The sequence below is a fragment of the Cebus imitator genome, unplaced genomic scaffold (assembly GCF_001604975.1).
Source record: "Cebus imitator isolate Cc_AM_T3 unplaced genomic scaffold, Cebus_imitator-1.0 Scaffold10, whole genome shotgun sequence".
Taxonomy (NCBI): Eukaryota; Metazoa; Chordata; class Mammalia; order Primates; family Cebidae; genus Cebus; species Cebus imitator.
The window spans coordinates 5,536,060-5,556,183 of record NW_016107325.1 but is presented as its reverse complement, the minus strand read 5'-3'; the positions used below and the strand labels follow the sequence as shown (position 1 = coordinate 5,556,183).

General features: G+C 35.3%; 1 protein-coding gene across 8 annotated transcripts in view; it reads right to left on the bottom strand.

Annotated features, from left to right (window-relative positions):
* The window catches only part of TANK (TRAF family member associated NFKB activator), a 95,810-nt gene that overhangs the window by 40,447 nt on the left and 35,239 nt on the right, over positions 1–20,124 (bottom strand). For all 8 annotated transcript variants that reach the window (XM_017547834.1, XM_037745569.1, XM_037745581.1 and 5 more), the window contains exon 2: positions 15,377–15,524. In XM_017547834.1, coding sequence (XP_017403323.1) covers positions 15,377–15,475 — 99 coding nt within the window. In that variant the 5' untranslated portion in view covers positions 15,476–15,524. The remainder of the gene's footprint in view (positions 1–15,376; positions 15,525–20,124) is intronic.

The window sequence follows — 20,124 nt, the reverse complement described above, 5'->3', positions numbered from 1 at the left end:
CAGGACATATTTCTAGAATTAAAACCTTGGAAGAAAGGTTACAAATATTTTACATTCTGATATGTGGAAAGTAAATCTATTAGCAAAGTACTGACAATGTAAAATGAAGAAATAAAGCTTTTTTCAGAAACTACCTGGAGCACTTTTATTCTAATATCAGTAGCTTCATTAGGGAAAAAAAAAAATACAGAATGAACTGCTTTCCCCCATCAACACTTTGCATAGAGTATATATGTTGTTCGCGAAAAAAGAAAGGGAAAAAAAAAGAGAGTGGTAAACAGCAATGAGGCCATCTACATCTTATGTGAAAATGAAGGATTTTTTTAATGTAGTACCTATAATAAAGGTATATTATGCCTTTTGCAATCCTTTAAAATATGTTTTACAAGCTTTTAGAGGTAACATAAACCACAGACTTAAGGTTTACATTTCAGATGGACCAAGACTAGCTCTTGAATAAAGTAATCTGACAACAAAACAGTTCTTATTGCTTTACATTTATTGTCAGATAAGTGTTAGAGAAGATCTGTAATTTATGATAAAAAGACAACTCGTAGTCAAATTTACTCTTATTTTAGGCCTTCTCTTCAGCCTTACTGGCTAGTCAATACGACTCTTTGCTTAGCAAATTGGATAGTTTTAAATATTATGTATCCTTCACATTTCTTCTCAGTACAAAGAAAAAGCAATTAATATCATAGCACCTGAACCATTTTAGAAATAAGGATATTGCTTCCTTTCTATGTAAGACTTTGTCAATTTTTCTCTTTTAATTAAGAGGGGGCAAGAAGAGAAAAATTTCATTTCAAATTTCTTTTCTCAGCAAAGAGATTTCTATTTTCTGATTACATAATGCAAAGGATCTTGGGACAAGCAGGAAAGGTCAGCTGCAGGTTTTCTATAACCTAATCATTTATGATTATGGTAATCTGACTTGTAAATGGTAATCAGTTTTAACATTTTCAGATGTCTTAATTATTTTATTACTGATTCTTCTCTTGGAAAGATGGTCAAAGAAGCAACAGAAGTTTCTCCCATGGAACAGTGGCAGAAATTGATGACAAGTAACTTGGTATGAGTAAAAAATTGATTAAATATTTAATTCCGTATTATGGAATCTTGTGATACCTGAAACTCACCAGACAATTTTAGCCTAGTGAGCCAAAAGACGTGGCAAGGACTGCTAATTATTCCCTATATCCATTTTCCTTCTTTTAGTAATACAGAGTTTTAACTGGGCACATGGTGACCCAGCTAGAGGATATATTTACCAGCCTTCTTCACTACTAGATGTGATCATGTGACTAAGTTCTGGCTAAAGGGTGTGAATGGAAATAATCGTATAAATTTGGTACAACATCATTAAAAGAAAGCTGTCTGCTCTTCACTTCTCTTCCCCTTCTCACTGGCAAGGAAATAAGGAGAGCAGCCACCGTGATTTCAGAGAGGGAAACCACATTTTAAGAACTGTAGAGCTGCCTTACTATCCCTGTTCTATTCACCTGTGGACTGTTACAAAAAAGAGAACTTTTTTTTTTTTTTGTAATAGAGACAGGGTCACACTATGTTGCCCAGGCTGGTCTTGAACTCCTGGGCTCAAGCAATCCTCCTGCGTTGGCCTCTTCAAGTGCTGGGATTACTGACATGAGTCTTTGTGCCAAGCAGAGACAGAAGTCAACTTTTATATTTATGTACTGCATTTCTTAGTCTCTTTGTAACAATTTATCCTATATAATAACCAATTCAGGGGTCAAGCCAACTCTACCACCCTATACTCTCTATAATAATCTTTTGTCTTATGCTGTAAGCATATTATAAGTTAGAAGCTATTGTGATTAAAAGATTCTACTTTGTAATGAACAGAAGACCTCTTAGTACGGGTATGGTTATGTGTATGAATGCTTACACATGCCAAAAAATGGAATAAGCAATATTTGACTGTGAACCTTTTTAAGTGAATCTTCTTTATACACACACACACACACACATACACACATATCTATCTATCTATCTATCTATCTATCTATCTATCTATCTATCTATCTATCTATCTATATTTTGAGACGGACTCTCACTCTGTTGCCCAGGCTGGAGTGCAGTGGCGTGATCTCAGCTCATGATAACCTCCACCTTTTGGGTTCAAGTGACTTTCTTGCCTCAGCCTCCCGAATAGCTAACTACAGGCACATGCCACCATGCCTGGCTAATGTTTGTATTTTTAGTAGAGACGGGGTTTCACTGTGTTGGCCAGGTTGGTCTCGAACTCCTGACCTGTAATCTGCCAGCCTCAGCCTGCCAAAGTGCTGGGATTACAGGCGTGAGCCACCATGACAAGCCACTTACCTATCTTTTAATTGCTAGCATATATGATGTTCCTGGCACATGATAAATTGAAGAATGAGTAAAGGAAATATTAATAGCAAACTTTATACTCTAGTCTCCCTTGGTAAAAAGAGATGTATAAATCACAAAGTAAGGATGTATCCAAGAAGAGAGGAGACAAAGTTATTCCTAGCAATGAGAAGAAAACAGTTTGAAAACCTGGAATGAGCTAGGTTAGTATAGCTGTGGTCTTTGATGAGCTATATCAGACCAAATGAGCATGGTCTTTGGTCTGATAAATCTAGTTTCAGTGTAGACTCTGCAACTTAGATTAGAAAATCAACATTTCTGAGTTCCTCATTTGAAAATAAAGCTAATGATGCCGACTTTTGTAGGGCTGTGAGGATTTACATGTAGGGTATGTAACACTTGTAGAATATGCTCATTCATTAAATGTTAATTTTCCTTTCTGATTTATGAGTAATATGAATTTGAATGTCGAAGGAGGGAAGAAGACTGGTTCTGTGTATCTGAGATTAGTGCACTACTTCAATGTATCTGAAATTGTCTGATATTTTAGTATGGTCTAGAATGAGGGCTATAGCAGAAGGATAAACTAAAAAGAGCCATGTTTTAAGACTAGAGGTTCTAAAAAAAAGCAATTTAACAGTATGGTGGCAAGAGAGCTTAGGTTTAACAATGAAAAAATTGGTCTAGAACTAAAAGAGAAAAACACTACTTACGGGCCAGGTAAAATAAATATACGTGGTGATCAACAGCAGGACACTAGCAGTAGGAGGAGAGATTATCCTTTGAAATTTATGTGAAGTAAATTTAGGGTAAATAAAAGGTAGTATTATTTCACACAGCAGCTTATTAAACTCATTACCCTCTTGCAATGGTATAGGTGAGAAAAAGTGGTGAAATTAAGTTCAGGTCTGGACATTCAGTTTAATGTGGCTTCCAAGCAGCAGTGAGACATACGGGTCTATAGTTCAGAGGGTAGGTCTAGACTAGGATTATAGATTTAGGAGTTATTATCACAGATATCTCAAGCCACAGGAAAAAATGAAGAGGTTCATATAAAAATATAAAGTAAGGGCTGGGTGCGGTGGCTCATTCCTGTAATCCCAGCACTTTGGGAGGCTGAGGTGGGCAAATCACTTGAGGTCAGGAGTTCGAGACCAGCCTGGCCAACATGGTGAAGCCTATCTCTACTGAAAATACAAAAATTAGCCAGGCATGGTGATGGGTACCTGTAATCCCAGCTACTCGCAAGGCTACGGCAAGAGAATGGCTTGAACCAGGAGGTGGAGGTGAGCCAAGTGAGTGCCACTACACTCCAGCCTGGGCAACAGAGTTAGATTCCATCTCAAAAAAAAAAAGAGAAATAGTATTTTGTCATTGTTGTTGTTTTCTGAGACAAAATCTCACGCTTGTCCCCTAGGCTAGAGTGCAACGGCGCGATCTTGGCTCACTGCAATCTCCACCTCCCAGGTTTAAGCCATCTCCTGCCTCAGCCTCCCGAGTAGCTCAGATTACAGGCACCTGTCACCATACCTGGCTAGTTTTTGTATTTCTAGTAGAGAAAAGGTTTCATCATGTTGGCCGGGCTGATCTCAAAAACCTGACCTCAGGTAATCCACCCGCCTCAGCCTCCCAAAGTGCTGGGATTACAGGCATAAGCCAGCGTGCCTGGTGAAAAACTGTGTTTTAAAAAGGAAGGGTGTTATAAGGTATTGTCAGGTATTCATGATATTAGGTAGGTTTATATGTACAAACCTGAAAGGCTATTGACGATTTCTGGCAGAGAGTTATAGACATGAAGTTTGTGGTCAAACATTTTTTCAAATTCTAGCTCTACTAATTCTACTAACTTACTAGCTATGCGGTTGTGGGCAAGTTACTTCATCTCTCTGTACTTCATTTTCCTCATCCAAAAAATGAAAATAATACTTCCTCATAAGATTTGTATAAGGATTAAATAACTGTAAAGCTCTCTGGCAAACAAGCCTCAATAAATCTTAGTGATGATAACGGTGAAAATGACATTAAAAAATTTAAAACCTGTTTCAGATTAGCATGATTCCATTTTTGAAAAAACATGATTCACATACTCTGAAAGGATATATACCAAATTACTAACAATGGATAGCCCTAGGGAGTGATGGAGAGGACTATCACTTTATATTCTGTACATCTTAAATTATTTACTTAAAAAAAATAAGCATGTGCTGCTTTTGTAATTTAAGCCAATAATATTTTAAAAATCACTTATCTGTTTTGTGTTTACCTTCCTTATCAATTTGGAATACTTGGATGTCTTTCCTGAACAGAATGCTCCTTAATGGATACAGCATACTGACTTCTCAAAGAGAAGCTTCTGAGTCTCAAATTGCATTGAACTGGAAGAAACACTGAGAGAACTGACTTGGACTATAGACAGCTAAGTGGTAAAAGGCTGGTGAGTTTATATAAACTGATGTATGACAGATGAACAGCAATAAAATATGGCTATTAAGAGAATCTAGGCTAGATCAATTCTTTTTTTTTTTTTTTTTTGGTAATAGATTTAAAGAAAATATGTTAAAATATATATCAAATAAAAGATTCACATTTTTGTGCAGCCATCAGCACCATCTACCTCTAGAACTTTTATCATCCTTCCTAACTGAAACTCTGTATCCATTAGGCACTAACTCCTCACTCCTTCCTACCTCTCAGCCTCTGGCAACTACCCTTCTACTTTCTGCCTTCATCAATTTGGCTATTCTTAGTACCTCACATAAGTGTAATCATACAATATGTGTGCTCTTGTGACTGACTTATTTAACTTAGCATAACATTTCCAAGTTTCTACTTTATAGCATGTGTAAACTTTTCTTTCCATGTGAAGGCTAAATACCACTATGTTGTGTGTATATGGTTATCCATCTACTGATGAACTCTTGGGTTGTTTCTACCTTTTGCCTAATGTGAATAATGTGAATAATGCTGTTCTGAACCTGACTGTACAAATATCCGATTGAGTCATTGCTATCACTTCTTCGCATGTAACCAAGAGTAGTAGGATTGCTGAATCATATGATAATTCTACGTTTAATTTTTTTTTAAGAATTGCTATACGATTTTCCACAATGGCTGCATCATTTTACATTCCTACTAGCAATGTATGAGGGTTCTAATTTCTACACAGCCTTCACAACACTTGTTTTGCTTTTCTGAATAACAGCCATAGCAATGGGTGTGAAGTAGAATCTCACAGTGGTTTTGGTAATGAGTAGTGATGCTGAGTATCTTTTAATATGCTTATTGGCCATCTATATAACTTCTTGGAGAAATCTCTAAAAGTCCCTTGCCCATTTTAAAAGCAGGTTTTGTTGCTGTTGAGCTGTAGTTCTTTATATATTCTAGATATCAATTTCTTACCAAATATGATTTGCAAATATTTTCTCTTATTCTGTAGGTTGCCTTTTCACTTTGTTGATAGTGTCCTTTGATGCACAAAAGTTTCAATTTTGATGAAGTCCAACTTATCTATTTTTTCTTTAGATGCCTGTGTTTCTGGTGTCATATCTAAGAAATCACTGCCAAATCCAATGCCATAAAGCTTTCCCCCTATGATTTCCTCTAAGTCTTTTATGGTTTTACCTCTTGCATTTAGTTCTTTGATCTGTTTTAATTTTTGTATATGAAGAAAGGCAAGGGTCCAATTCATAAAAATGTGATTTCTTTCCATATGTCTAGGTCTTCTTTAAATGGCTTGCTGTTAATGTATAGAAACACAACTGATTTTTGAATGTTGATTTCGTATCATGTAATTTTACTGAATTTGTTTATTTGTTCTAACAGGTGGGTTTTTTTGGATGTGTGTGTGAAATTTTTAGAGCTTTCTATATTTAAGATCATGTTGTTTACATATGTCTGTTAGGTCCAAAATGCTCTATAATGCTGTTCAAATCGTCTTTTTATTTACTTCTTCCTATTCAACTTGATGGCTTTTATGTCTTTTTCTTCCTTAACTGCTCTGTCTAGGACTTCCAGTACTATACTGAATATAAGTATATCTTTGTTTTATTTCAATCTTAAACAAAAAACTTTCAGTCTTTCACTCTGGAGTATGATGTTAGTTGTGGGTTTTTCCTATGTTGGATGATCTTTATTTTGTCGAGTTCATTTCATTCTATGCTTAGTTTGTTTAATGTTTTTAAAATCATAAAGTGTTGAATTTTATCAAATGCTTTTTCTGAATCAGTTGAGATGATGTTTTTTCTTTTTAACATGGTATATCATGACTAATTTTGTATGTTGAACTATTACTGCATTATAAGAATAAATCTCATTATGTCATGGTATGTAATTCTTTTAATATGCTGTTGAATTTAATTTGCTAATGTTTTATTGAGGATTTTTTGCATCAATATTGTGTTAGTCTGTTTTGTGCTGCTATAAGAGAATACCCCAGGTTGGGTAAATTACGAAGAACAGAAATTTATTTCTTTACAGTTCTGGAGGCTGGGAAGTCCAAAACCAAGACACTAGCATCTGGGGAGTCTGGTATCATGTGGAAGGCAAAGAAAAAGGGCAGCAGAGAACAAACTAACCCTTTTGGAATAGCATTAATAATACACATGGGGGCAGAGCCCTCATGGCCTAATCATCTCATCTCTGAAAGGTCCCACCTCTTAATATTGGTACACTGGCAATTATATTTCAACATGAGTTTTGGAGGGCACAAATATTCAAACCATAGCAAATATTCATAAGAGATATCAGTCTGTAGTTTTCATGTAGTGTCTTTGTCTGGCTTTGGAATCAGGGTAATGCTGGTCTCATAGAATGAGTAAGGAAGTGTTACATACTGTTCAAGTTTTTGGAAGAGACTGAGAGCACTGGTATTAATTCTGCTTTAAATGTTTGACACAATTCACTGGTGGAGCTATCTTGTCCTAGGCTTTTCTTTGTTGGGAAGTTTTTTATCATTGATTCAATCTCCTTACTTTGTAAAGGTCTATTCAGGTTTTCATTTTCTTCATGATTCATTCTTAGTAGGTTGTGTGTTCCTAAGACGTTTTAATAGCTTATCCAATCTGTTGGCATACAACTGTTCATAGTACTTTTATAATATTTTTAACTATTGGAAAGTTGGTAGTAATGTCCCCATTTTCTTATTTGTCTCCCCACGTTTTCTCTTAGTCAAGCTAATAATGATTTGTCACATTTCTTTATCTTTTCAAATAGTCATCACTTGTTTTTGTTGATTTTCTCTATTGTTTTTCTGTTTTTTATTTATATTTTTGTTTCCATTTTTATTATTTTCTTCTTTATGCTAGTTTTGGGTTTAACTTGTTCTTTCTCAAGGTTTTTCAGGCATAAAGTTATTAATTTGAGATCTCTCTTCTTTAATATATGCATTTACAGATATACATTTCTCTATGAGCTGCTTTCACTGCCTCCTACACATTTTGGTATTTTGTATTTACACTTTCATTTGTCTTAAGATACATTCTAATTTCCCTTGTGATTTATTTTTTGACCCACTGATTAAGAGTGTTATTCAATTTGCACATATTTATGAATTTCCCACTTTTTGTTTTGCTGATTTCCAGTTACATTTCATTGTGATTAGAAAATATACTTTGCATGATTTCAAACTTTTTATATTTATTAAGCCATTTTTAATGGCCTAATATACGGTCTGTCCCAGAGAATGTTCCATATGCCCTTGAACAAATGTGTATTCTGTTGTTGTTGGGGTGTTTTACATACGTCTGTTAGGTCCAAACTGCTCTATAATGTTGTTCAAATCCTCTATTTCCATATAAATCTTCTGTCTAGTTGTTCTATCCATTACTTAAAATGTTTAAAGTGTAACACTTTAATTCTCCTACTATTATCATAGAGCTGTTAATTTTCTTCCTTCAATAGTGTCCATGCTTGCTTTATATACTTTGGAACTCTGATATATGATGCATATATAACTGTTAATGTTTGCTTGATAAACTGACCCTTTTATCATTATATATAATGATATTATATATATGTTATATATCATATATATATCATATATTATATATGATATAGTATATATATATATCATATATAATATCGATATTATATATATTATATATAATGTCCCTTTCCTGTCTCTTGTAGTAGTTTTTCTTTTTGTTTTGTTCTTTTGTTTTGGAGACAGGGTCTTGCTCTGTAATCCAGGCTGGAGTGCAGTGGCGCAAATATGGCTCATTGCAGCCTCAACCTCTGGAGCTCAACTGATCCACCTGCCTCAGCCCCCTGAGTAGCTGGGACTATAGGAGCATATCACCACACCTGGCTAATTTGTGTGTGTGTGCATGTGTATGTATATGTATTTTTATTTACTTATTTATTTTTTTGGTAGAGATGGGATTTCATCAGTTGGTCCAGGCTGGTCTCAAACTCCTGTGCTCAAATGACCCACCTGCCTCAGCCTCCCAAAGTGATGGGATTACAGGTGTGAGCCACCATGCCTGGCTTGGAACAATGGAACAATTTTTGATTTTAAGTCTGTTTTTTCTAATTTTAGTATATTCACTCTTGCTCTCTTTGGTTATTAACAACTATATAAGTGTTCCCCTTCTCCACCTTTTTGCCAGCAACTGTTATTTTTTTGTCAAATTTTTTAATCAAAAAGCTATTTAAATTGGGGTGAGATGATACCAACTTGTGGTTTTGATTTGCATTTCCCTAATCATTAGTATGGTAAGCATTTTTTAAAATGCCCGTTGGCCATTTTCATGTCTTGAGAAATGTCTATTCAGATATTTTGCCCATTTCAAAATTGATTTGTTTTTGTTTTGTTTTACTATTGAATTGAGTTCCTTATATATCCTGCTTATTAAGCCCTTGTCAGATGGATAGTTTGCAAATATTTTCTACCATTCTGTAGGTTGTCTCTGTACTTTGCTGACTTTCTTTAGTTGTATAATTTTAGCTTGATATAATTCCATTTGTCTATTTTTGTTGCCTATGCTTTTGAGGTCTTATCCAAAATATCTCTGCCCAGACTGATGTCCTAAAGCATTTCCCTAATGTTTTTTTCTAGTAGTTTCATATTTCAGGTTTTACATACAATCTTTAATCCAATTTGATTTCATTTTTTTATATGGTGAGAAATGGGGGTCTATTTTCATTCTTCTGCATATGTTTATCTAGTTTTCCTAGCAATGTTTATTGAAGAGACTGTCCTTGAAAGCAATAAGGGAGGAAAACAATAAGGGAGAAAGCCATGAAAATATCCAAAGAAAAACCACTCCAGCCAAAAAGGACAGTAAATGCAAAGGTCATGAAATAGGAATATATTTGAAAAACAACAGGAAGCCCATGTGAGAGAATACAGTGGTAGGAGATAAATGGAGTGTCTGGTAAGGGCCAGATTAGGCTCTGCCTTAGTAGGCCATAGGAGGGACTTTAGTTTTTTGTTTGTTTGTTTTTTGTTTTTGAGCCAGAGTCTCGCTCTGTTACCCAGGCTGGAGTGCAGTGGTGTGACCTCAGCTCACTGCAGCCTCAATCTCCCTCAACCTCCCAGAATCGCTGGGCTCCAGCTATTCTCCCACCTCAGACCCTGAGGAGCCGGGACTACAGGTACATATCACCATGCCCAGTTAATTTTGTTCATAACTTTGGTATTTTCCAAGTACTCTTCCTATGTCTCTCAAATTGCTTATGTTCTGAATATCCAGAGGCCAAGTGACTGACTTTCTTCCCTTCCTTCTCCCTCTCCCACTTCTGTCCTTCAAATATTCCTCCAACCTATACACTCTTAACTGGGAGATGTTATCCACATTTAAGGATACAACAAAATCCATTACTTCCATATCTATACTTTCCAATTCTAGGCCTACATCCGTATTTACAACCATCCATTGGCATTTTCACCTATAAGCCTCATGGGATACTAAAAATATTAATTAAAACCTAATTATGGATCTTATTTCCCCACCCCAAATTTGTACTCTTACCCATCCTTGGTTTCAGTCATGAGAACCACCATTAATCCAGTAATCTATTCCAGATACCTAGGTACCATCTTAAAGTCTATTCCATCACCCTCAGATGTGGACTGTATTCAGGTGCCCCTGCTTTCCATTTTATCTCCTAAATAACCTTAAATCTTTTCCCCAATTCATCTCTAATGTTTAATTTATGTCCTCGTTTTGAATGCTTAAATGACTGCCATTCACTTTTTCTTTTTAAATTTAGGTATAACATATGTGTAAACATTTAGTATGTATGTATATTGATATTCTATGTATCATATAACTACATAATATATAATTTTATATCAATACATAAAGTGCATAAAATGCAACTGAATAGTTGCCAGTTGTTTTATATTGCTTGCTCTTAGAACATTACTTAGTATGAAACAGGTTCTTAATATACATTTGTTGAGTTCAATTTCTTTTTTTTTTTTTTTTCCCATTTATTTATTTTATTGCATTTTAGGGAGCTCAATTTCACTTTGTTCTGTATCCTATCTATCTCCATTCCACTGTCAGGAAGACTGTTCTAAAGCACATATTAATCCTTCGGTAATAACTTTTTATTGAAAAGGGATACAGTACAAACTACTTTGCCATACTAATCATGATTGAGCCATAATCTACCTTTACAGCTTTTTTTCCTGGAATGTCCCATCATCCTCTTTGAAGCTATATGATTCCTTGTGGTACATGGAATGTATCATACACCCTCTCACTTCTGAGTTTTTAAATTTATAGTGCTCCTCCTGCTTCTTCCCCAGTTTGCTAAATGCTTCCTAATCTTAGTTCAAGTATCGATTCATATTGAGCTTATAACCTGATCTTCACAAACCAAGTGTCTCTTCTCTGTGCTCATTATTATCCTATGCTCATTTCTATTGTAGTACATAATACACTATGGTAATAACTACTGTCTTCTTTTCTTTTTTTTATTCTATTATATAGTAAAAGATGTATTTATTATTTATCTAAACTTTTTGAAGTTCGTTAATGATATAAATGTTATTTTATTTATTTCAGTATTCTCAAAACTTCATCAAGGCCCTAGTACTTAGGAGATGCTCAATAAATTGTTTCTTAAATTAAATAAATCTACTAGAATATTTTGAATTTAACAGTAAGAATACATATTAGAAATTTCTTCATCTATTCTTGAGTACCTAACAAATATTAGCTTTGAAAACTAAATGTAAAAAAAATTTCTTTTTTCCTTCTTTGGAATATATGCTAATATGAGCAAAGGCTTCTTCCACAGCAGATAAGGGGTTAAATTCCCAGTTGCTTACCAACAGCCAGTGCAAAAAGGAGTTAACAAGAATTCCTCTGTCTTATCCAAAAGATATCTCAATACTCCTCTAGAAGAAATATAGAATTGTCAAGGTTTCTTAATGAACCTAAGAAGAACAAACACTGAGTTTTTTGTATTCTACAAAAGTAGTTACATCTTAAACCTGAACTGAAAAAAATTCAAATTCTAAATTTCATTTTAATAATTTTAGAAAGTCCTCTCTCATACTGTGCACTCTTTCCTCGTATCCACCCCTAATGAAGACTTACAATTCATAAGAATTCATAAGTATTCCATAATGGAGTATTCTTTTGTAAGCCAAGAGGAGACTCACAAAGAATAACAATGATTTCTGAAGAATGGAGGGAGTTATGAATGTCAGTTAGTTTTATAGATTTATCAACTAGAAAGGAGAATGAAACTGTGTAGTTCCTCTATTTATGGATGAAGCTAATAATTGCATGGCTAGCTGTGACATTATGATTAGGTTTTTGTCCAATGATCCTAGCTCATAACTTACACAACCCTTGTTATAGTCTTTTGTTACAATGTTAAGGTGCTTTAGTCCTTGGAAGCAGGCCTCAGGAAACAGCCTCTCTCTAACTTTCTCCTGCCCTCCTCTAACTTCCTGAAGACAAGTCTCTAACATGGCTATGGGTCATCAGCCCTTCATTCCAGAGTAGGGTCCTGTTGCATACTCTGGAGGAAGGAACGCTGCACAGAATGACCAAGAAGAATCTGAACAAACAGGACTTGCTGGGTTTAGATCATACCATTTTTGTACAATCACATTTTGACATGACTGTCCATACTTCAATCACGTACAACCAATGAAGTGTCCAAAGAAGGCCCAAAGGACAGGGTTCAGGGAACTTCTGGGGAGCTGAACATGTAGAGACTGACAGAAAGATGAAGAACTCATCCACATGCTGGGAGGGTGGTGCACCCTAAATCCAGGAAGACAGAAGCTCCTGTACTCAGGACCCTTCCAGACCTCACCCTTTGTGTCTCTTCATTTGGCTGTTTATATCCTGTAAAACATCCTTCAAAATAAACTTGTAAAAGTAAGTATTGGTTCCCCTGAGTTCTATGAGCCACTCTAGCAAATTAAGCAAACCCAAAGACGGGGTTGTGGGAACTCCAACTAGAAACCAGAAGTTCTGGAGGCCTGGACTTGCAATATGGGGAGGGGAGAGGGTGGTCTTGTGGGACTGAACCCTTTACTTGTGGGATCTAACACTATCACTGAGTATATAGTGTCGGAACTTAATTGGAGGACATCTAGCTGGTGTCCACTGCTTAATATGTGGGGAGAAACCCACACACATTTGGTCACAATTGTCAAGTTTTCTTAATGAAGCTAATCACAAAATAAGAAGAATAAACTCTGAGAGGTTTTTTTTTTTTTTTTTTTTACAAAAATGGTTATGCCTTAAACGTGAATGGAAAAAAAAATTCAAATTCTATACTTCAATTCTCTTTCTCCTGTTCTCTTATTCCGTGTTGATGATTATTATTGTGGTGTGAGATTAGAAGAAACGCAAGGATTGAGGGTTTTCAAAAAATATTGGAATATTAGACTTCAGAGTTTCACAGGCTAACAATTTTTTTTTTTTAATTTAGAAAACCAAAATAAGATCCCCCACTTTCAACTGCCTGTGCAGAAGTAATTTAACATAGCAGGCCTAAAGCTGTTATCTTCAGAAAGGTTTAGATGCAAGGTTGTCCTTTGGCTACTGTTGTTTGGCTCTGTGTCCACACCCAAATCTCATGATGAATCATAATTTCCAATGCTGGGTGAGGGACCTGGTGGGAAGTAACTGGATCATGGAGGTGGATTTTCCCTATGCTATTCTTGTGATAGTGAGTGAGCTCTCATGAGATTTGATGGTAATAGTATATGGCACTTCCCCCACTTGCTCACTCTCTCCTGCCACCTTGTGAAGAAGGTGCTTGCTTCTCCTTTGCCTTCCGCCATGATTGTAAGTTTCCTGAGGCCTCCCAGTCATGCTTCTTGTTAAGACTGTGGAACTGTGAGTCAATTAAACCTCTTTTCTTCATAAATTACCCAATCTCAGGTAGTTTTATTTTTTGTTTTTGAGATGGAGTTTTGCTCTTGTTGCCCACGCTGGAGTGCCATGGCATGATCTCAGCTCACTGTAACATCCGCTTCCCAGGTTCAAGAGATTCTCCTGCCTCACCTACCCGAGTAGTTGGGATTATAGGTATGTGCCACCACGCCTGGCTAATTTTGCATTTTTAATAGAGATGGGGTTTCACCATGTTAATCAGGCTGGTCTTGAACTCCTGACCTCAGGTGATCCATCCACCTCGGTCTCCCAAAGTGCTAGGATTACAGGCATGAGCCACCGTGCCCGGCTATCGGGTAGTTCTTTATAGCAGTGTAAGAATGGACTAATACAGCTGGCATCTGAGAACCTGGCTTTTGAGAACCTTTCCTAACTGATAAGGCTAAGCCTGCTTGTGTCAGCCCACTTAAGATTGTATAATGAGATTAATGATGTACATCTTTCCTTTTGAGAGAGTCTGGAATTGTGGTTGATAAGAGGTGCCTATGAGGCCAATCCTCAATTTAAAAAAACCCTGAACTCTGAAACTAAAATGGAGTTCCTGATGTACTGCACACACACGTTACTGAATTTTAAAGTTCAGGAGAAAAGGTATATAGGAAGGCTGAACAACACAGATTCCTCTAGACTCCTCCTGATGTCTTCTTCCATTAATAATCTGGCTATGTATCTTTAACATGTCATTCTAATAAATCTTAGCTATGAGAATGATTGAATGTTGAGCTATATGAATCCTTCTGGGGAATCACAGAACATGTAGGTGAAAATGGAGACTTCTGAAACACTATTAGGTAAAGACATTAAACAAGGAGAGAATGTTATCATCACCATTTCACAAAAGTATATGTTAATAAAATTCTGCTCTTTACATTGATTGTATGGAAACATGGAACATAATATCAGAATAGAAGGCAGAATTTTAAATGGCATAAATGTAGCATTACGAGCAGTTTATCAGACTTATTTTTTCTCATTTTGTTGCAGATCAGTGAAAATCTCGTCATGAACCAGTAACAGACATGTGCTTAAGAATTATGAGGTTAATTTTTGCCTGGATATGCTTTTCCTCCAATTTACTTTCTTCTGAAACTGAAAATACTAAAAAGAAATGTTACGTATATAGGAATAATTTTAAAAGCTGAAACATTTAGTAAATCATTAAAAATTTCACTGAAATAGTGTATTTTTAACTGTTATAAAGAATGGAAGGGTATTATAAATTAAAAACAAATTTATTTCTAGAATATTTTAAGATTTGTAAAGTTTTCCTGCCAGCCAAATAACAATGTAAAAAACACCAAAACCAAACAAATGAAGACAGTCATACTTCTTTGTCATAAAACTGCTTTTATAGTTATTTCTTCATTTATAAGTAGTGACATTTTAAAATTATTTATGGAAGACAACATTCATAATCTTTCACAATCACCTGAAAAGGAGCCCATCAAATAAACTCTTCCTATAGGGTGCAATATTTTTAAAAAAACAACAAACAAAAACCTCAAATTCCATCCATTAATATATACCTGTGTTTCTGTAATTATAGTTCTTCAGGGTAATTTCTAACAATACAACATTTTTCACATGCAAAAGGCTCTAAAATTCCATGTACCAAGATAAAAAAAAATACTTTCAAAACCAGAACCACACACCTTTTGCTGTAATTCTTTTACTGCAGAATCTCTATCCATGCATGCCTGCCGGAAGGCTTCATATGCTTTATTGAGTTGCTCACCAATGTTTTTATCCATTCCTCTTTGTCCTGTAGCATCACTATGAAGGATGGAGTAAATGACAGGTCTGCAAAATGATCAGGACAATTTAGATAATTATTAAGTTCCATAAATCTCATTTAAAAAATACATCTTAAAGATGGTCTATAAGGTTTACCACAAACATTATAGCACCAAGTACTATAAACATAAAAGTTTCATCTAAAATCCTGACTAGAAATATTATAAAACCTCAAGTTCTATAATTTTAAAATATTCTCATTCTAATGTGCAAGGAACAAGTGGGGTTCCAGTTCAGGAAGATGCTACTTTGAGAATAGTAATCTATAAATCTAACCTAAAAATGAGGAAATATAAAAGGCCATTTTAAATTCTTTATCATAAATATGTACAATAGGATCATCAATGTGGGAAGGGATTCGTTTTACTAAATGGACTCTTACTCGCACTTATGAGGTGAATTCTTGCTACACTGAAATTAGAGCAAAATTAAATAGATAATAAATGTGGATGGAGTTCACACTGTTGTTATCACGGAGCAATTAAAATGTGTGAAAATGCTCTTATTTTAGCGCAAAATCTAGGGAGAGCTGCTGTTGCATTGTACATTGAAAAAGAAAAATCACATCCCTTCAGTCCTACCCCCACTACCTATTAGTTTTCCAACTTCCCTGCTGTTTCTGAATACAGGTGATTTGCTCAGTGGAGGTAATTTGGTTTTATAATCTCAGTTTGCATAACATCTCTTAATGACACTCCTTGGCTTTGAGCAGAAGGCTGACTAATGACTCTTGATTCTTCCTGTCCAACTGTAAAAACCACAACACAGGACATTTCTCTTAATCCTCTAAAAGCCACAGACTAGACAAAGTTCTCTATTAGTTATATTGGGTACCAAGTTATTTCATATTTCTCAAAATTCTTCATAATTTCAATCTCTAATCTGTCATAACATCTTTTGTTATGTCATTGGGCATGGAGTTTTTAAAATTTTCACATTTTCAATTGAGATACAATTCATAAAGTAAAAAATCCACTATTTTAAAGTGTATACTTTGGTATTTTTTAGAACATGCATTATGTTGTGCAACCATCATCATCATCTAATTCTAGAACATTTTAATCACCCTCCCTAAAAAAGTCCATACCTATTAAGTTAGTTCCAATTCTCCTCTTCCCCCATCTCCTGGAAACCATTAAACTGTTTTTTGTCTCTATGAATTTGCCTATTTTTGATACTGCATATAAATGGGATAATACATGGCTTTTTGTGTCTGGCTTCTTTCATAAAGAATAATATTTCTGAGGTTCATCCATGAAGTAGCATGTAACAGTACTAGATTCCTTTTTATGGCTAAATAATATTCCATTGTATGGATACACAACATGTTTATTCCTCAGTTGATGGACATTTGAGTTACTTCCATCTTTTGGTTACTATGAATAAAGCTACATGCACACAGTGTATACATTTATGTGTGAACACATTTTCAATATTCTCAGATATACAGCTACAGCTGGAACTGCTGAATCAGATGGTAATTCTATGTTTAACTTTCTGAGGAACTGCCAATTCCATAGAAGCTGTACCATTCTACATTTCTACTAGCAATGTGTAATGGTTTCAATTTCTCCACATCAACACCAATAGTTATTATAGTCCATTTAAAAACATTACAGACATTCTAGTGAGTGTGAAGTGGTACTCTATCATGGTTTTGATTTGTAGTTCCCTAATGACAAGCATCTTTCCATGAGCTTATTGGCTATTTGTGTATCTCTGGCAATTTATCCATTCAGATCCTGTGTTACTTGCAATAAGTGGATTATTTGTCTTTTTGTTATATTTTAAAAGTTATTTATATATTCTAGAAACTAGACCATTATCCGACATATGATTTGTAAGTATTTTCTACCATTTTGTAGATACCTTTTCAGTTCCTGATAGTGTCCTCTGACACACAATGTTTTTAATTTTGATATAGTCCAATTTACCTTTTTGTTGTTGTTGTTGTTGCTTATATATTGGTGTCATATCTAAGAAACTGTTGCCTAATCCAGGGTGATGAAGAATTTTATAATTTAGGTTTATAATTTACATTTAAGTCTTTGATCTATACTGAGTTAATTTTGTATAAGGTGTGAGGTAGGGGTCCAGATTCATTCTTTTGCATGAGGTTAGCCAATTGTCCCGGCATTATTTGTTGAAAGGGTTATTCTTTTCCCACAGAATAGCCTTGACATCCTTGCTAAAAATCAACTGATCATAAATCACAATGTTCTTTTAAATACCCACATACAAGTAATCATTCAGCCAAAGTCTTTCATTCTAAGATACTAAATACATTTATAAGTAATTTATCAGGCTTAATAAAAATAATTCCAGGGTTTTAGATAACAATGTCATTACTTTCTGAAAAACTGAAGAAATGGCAATTTTTTTTTTTTTTTTTTTTTTTGAGACAGAGTCTCCCTCTGTCTCTCAGGCTGCAGCACAGTGGCATAATCTCGGCTCACTGCATCCTCTGCCTCCTGGGTTCAAGCAATTCTGCTGCTTCAGCCTCCTGAGTAGCTGGGATTAGAGGTGTGCACCATCATGCCCAGCTAATTTTTGCATTTTTAGTAGAAACGGGGTTTCACCATGTTGGTCAGGCTGGTCGCAAACCCCTGACCTCAGGTGATCCATCTGCCTCGGCCTCCAAAAATGATGGGATTACAGGTGTGAGCCACTGTGCCTGGCCAGAAATGGCAATTATTTATGCATTGCATTTAGGAAGTTAGTTTCTACTGAAACTCTGGTAGATGAAAAAGTTGAAATCCTGTTAGGATAATTAATGTTGCTAGGATCTTTGCCCAGACATAGACACTACAGAAACTTAAGCAATTAACATTAATATAAAGCATAACTTTGAGTATTTCAGACACTACTTCATTCAAAAACATACTAAGGCTACTTAAAATAAATACATGAGATTAAAAATAAATATGCAAAGAGGAAAGGAAAAGCAAGTATTGGTAGTCACAGAGACTATAATATACTATAATACACTAATGCAGAAATTAGAGGTTTTAAGTAGCTAAGTGCCTTAAAAAGCTGCATGTCATGAAAAACTGTCAATGTAAACCATACCTGTACTTTTAGATCTGGGACAAATAAGAATCTTTAACTGGAAATCCATCTAGTTCCTTGCTTTGTTCTGTTACTGACTGACCCTTAGTTAAGAACCACTAAATCTTTTGGGACCAAAGTTTCTTTTTCTTCAGTACGAAAAAGGTGTTTGGACTCAATTTCTAACAAACTTCCTTGTTCTACAGTTCTTGAGTTTGTGAGTTAAAAATGCATGTCTGTTCCATCAAGAAGGTGCATTCTTGTTTTTAAAAATGTAAATGCAGCTCTAAAAATAGCTGCATCATATGCAAGTAAATCATGTGGAGCCATCACTTCAGGTCCTTGAATTAGATCACACAAATGTCACTAGGAGAGGAACTACTGAGTAAATTCCACATGGGTGCATCCTATTTCCTGAAATAAGAATGTATGCTGAAGAAATAAGTTCCAGGTTGATACAAACAAGTAAATGATACTTTTAATTCCTATTTTACAACCAAGAAGAGAATTAGGTGTCAGATCAGTGACGCTGACCAGAAAATAAGGAAAGTCTCTGGGACTCAGTTAATTAAACTGGACAGATTTCAAATATTAACACCCCGAAATTTAAAGCTATTTATTTATTTCTTTATTTATTTTTAGCATTTGTTAAGCATAAAATTAAAGAGGCAGCTACATTTCAATTACATTTCAGTACACCTCCTGCAAAATCTGCCAGACTCCAGGAGAATGCTTTATATTTATAGAAAGCATGCTCAAACCCAAATCTCATGGACAAGCTCCTTCCCCAAACCCAGGAGGCTGAAGCTGTAGCAATCTCTGTCTTGAAAACACTCTTCTAGTTAGGGTTTTGCTTTATTTCTGGATTTGGTTTGCTAGCTTCCTTCCACTACATGAGAAAAAAATTCTGACATCCCAGAAGGTAGCAGGGCTAGCTCAATGCAAATCACCACCCAACCTTGCCCCCTGCAATTCTTCTGAAGCCTGGATACTCTCATCTACCCACTGTTGTACCTCTAGCAGTAATTCCTTTTTTCCTACCCAGACCAGTGGTTCAGACAAGCAAAACTGAGGGCAGCAGGTTCTTGTCCCACCTCTCCAGCCCAGTGATTGCCGGTTATATGCCTGTCCACGAAGAAACACCATGAAAATCCTTGCTTCCTCTTTCATTGATCCTTGGTTCAATAATGAAACTGTCCTGGTGTAGGAGAGGCAGCATGAGCAAGAAACATAATTTTCTCTTCCTTTGGTAAAGCTTCCCAGCCCTAACAAAGCTTCGATTTTAATAAAATATATCCCATTGCCATTCAATTCAATTAGAACAAAGTATTTGCTAGCTTATTATGTATAAGGCACCATCTGGGGAACAGCAAGGGATTCAGATACAGTGCTATCTTAAAGTTATGTTTCTTTCACAAAGTATTTTCACCAATTGTTCATTTCCTATTACATATTAATATTCCTGTTTGACTGATAAGGCTCAGAAGGCTTAAACAACTTACCTATACCTATAAAGCTGTGTTACAAACTAGATTAAATCTTCAAAACTCTTAGTTCA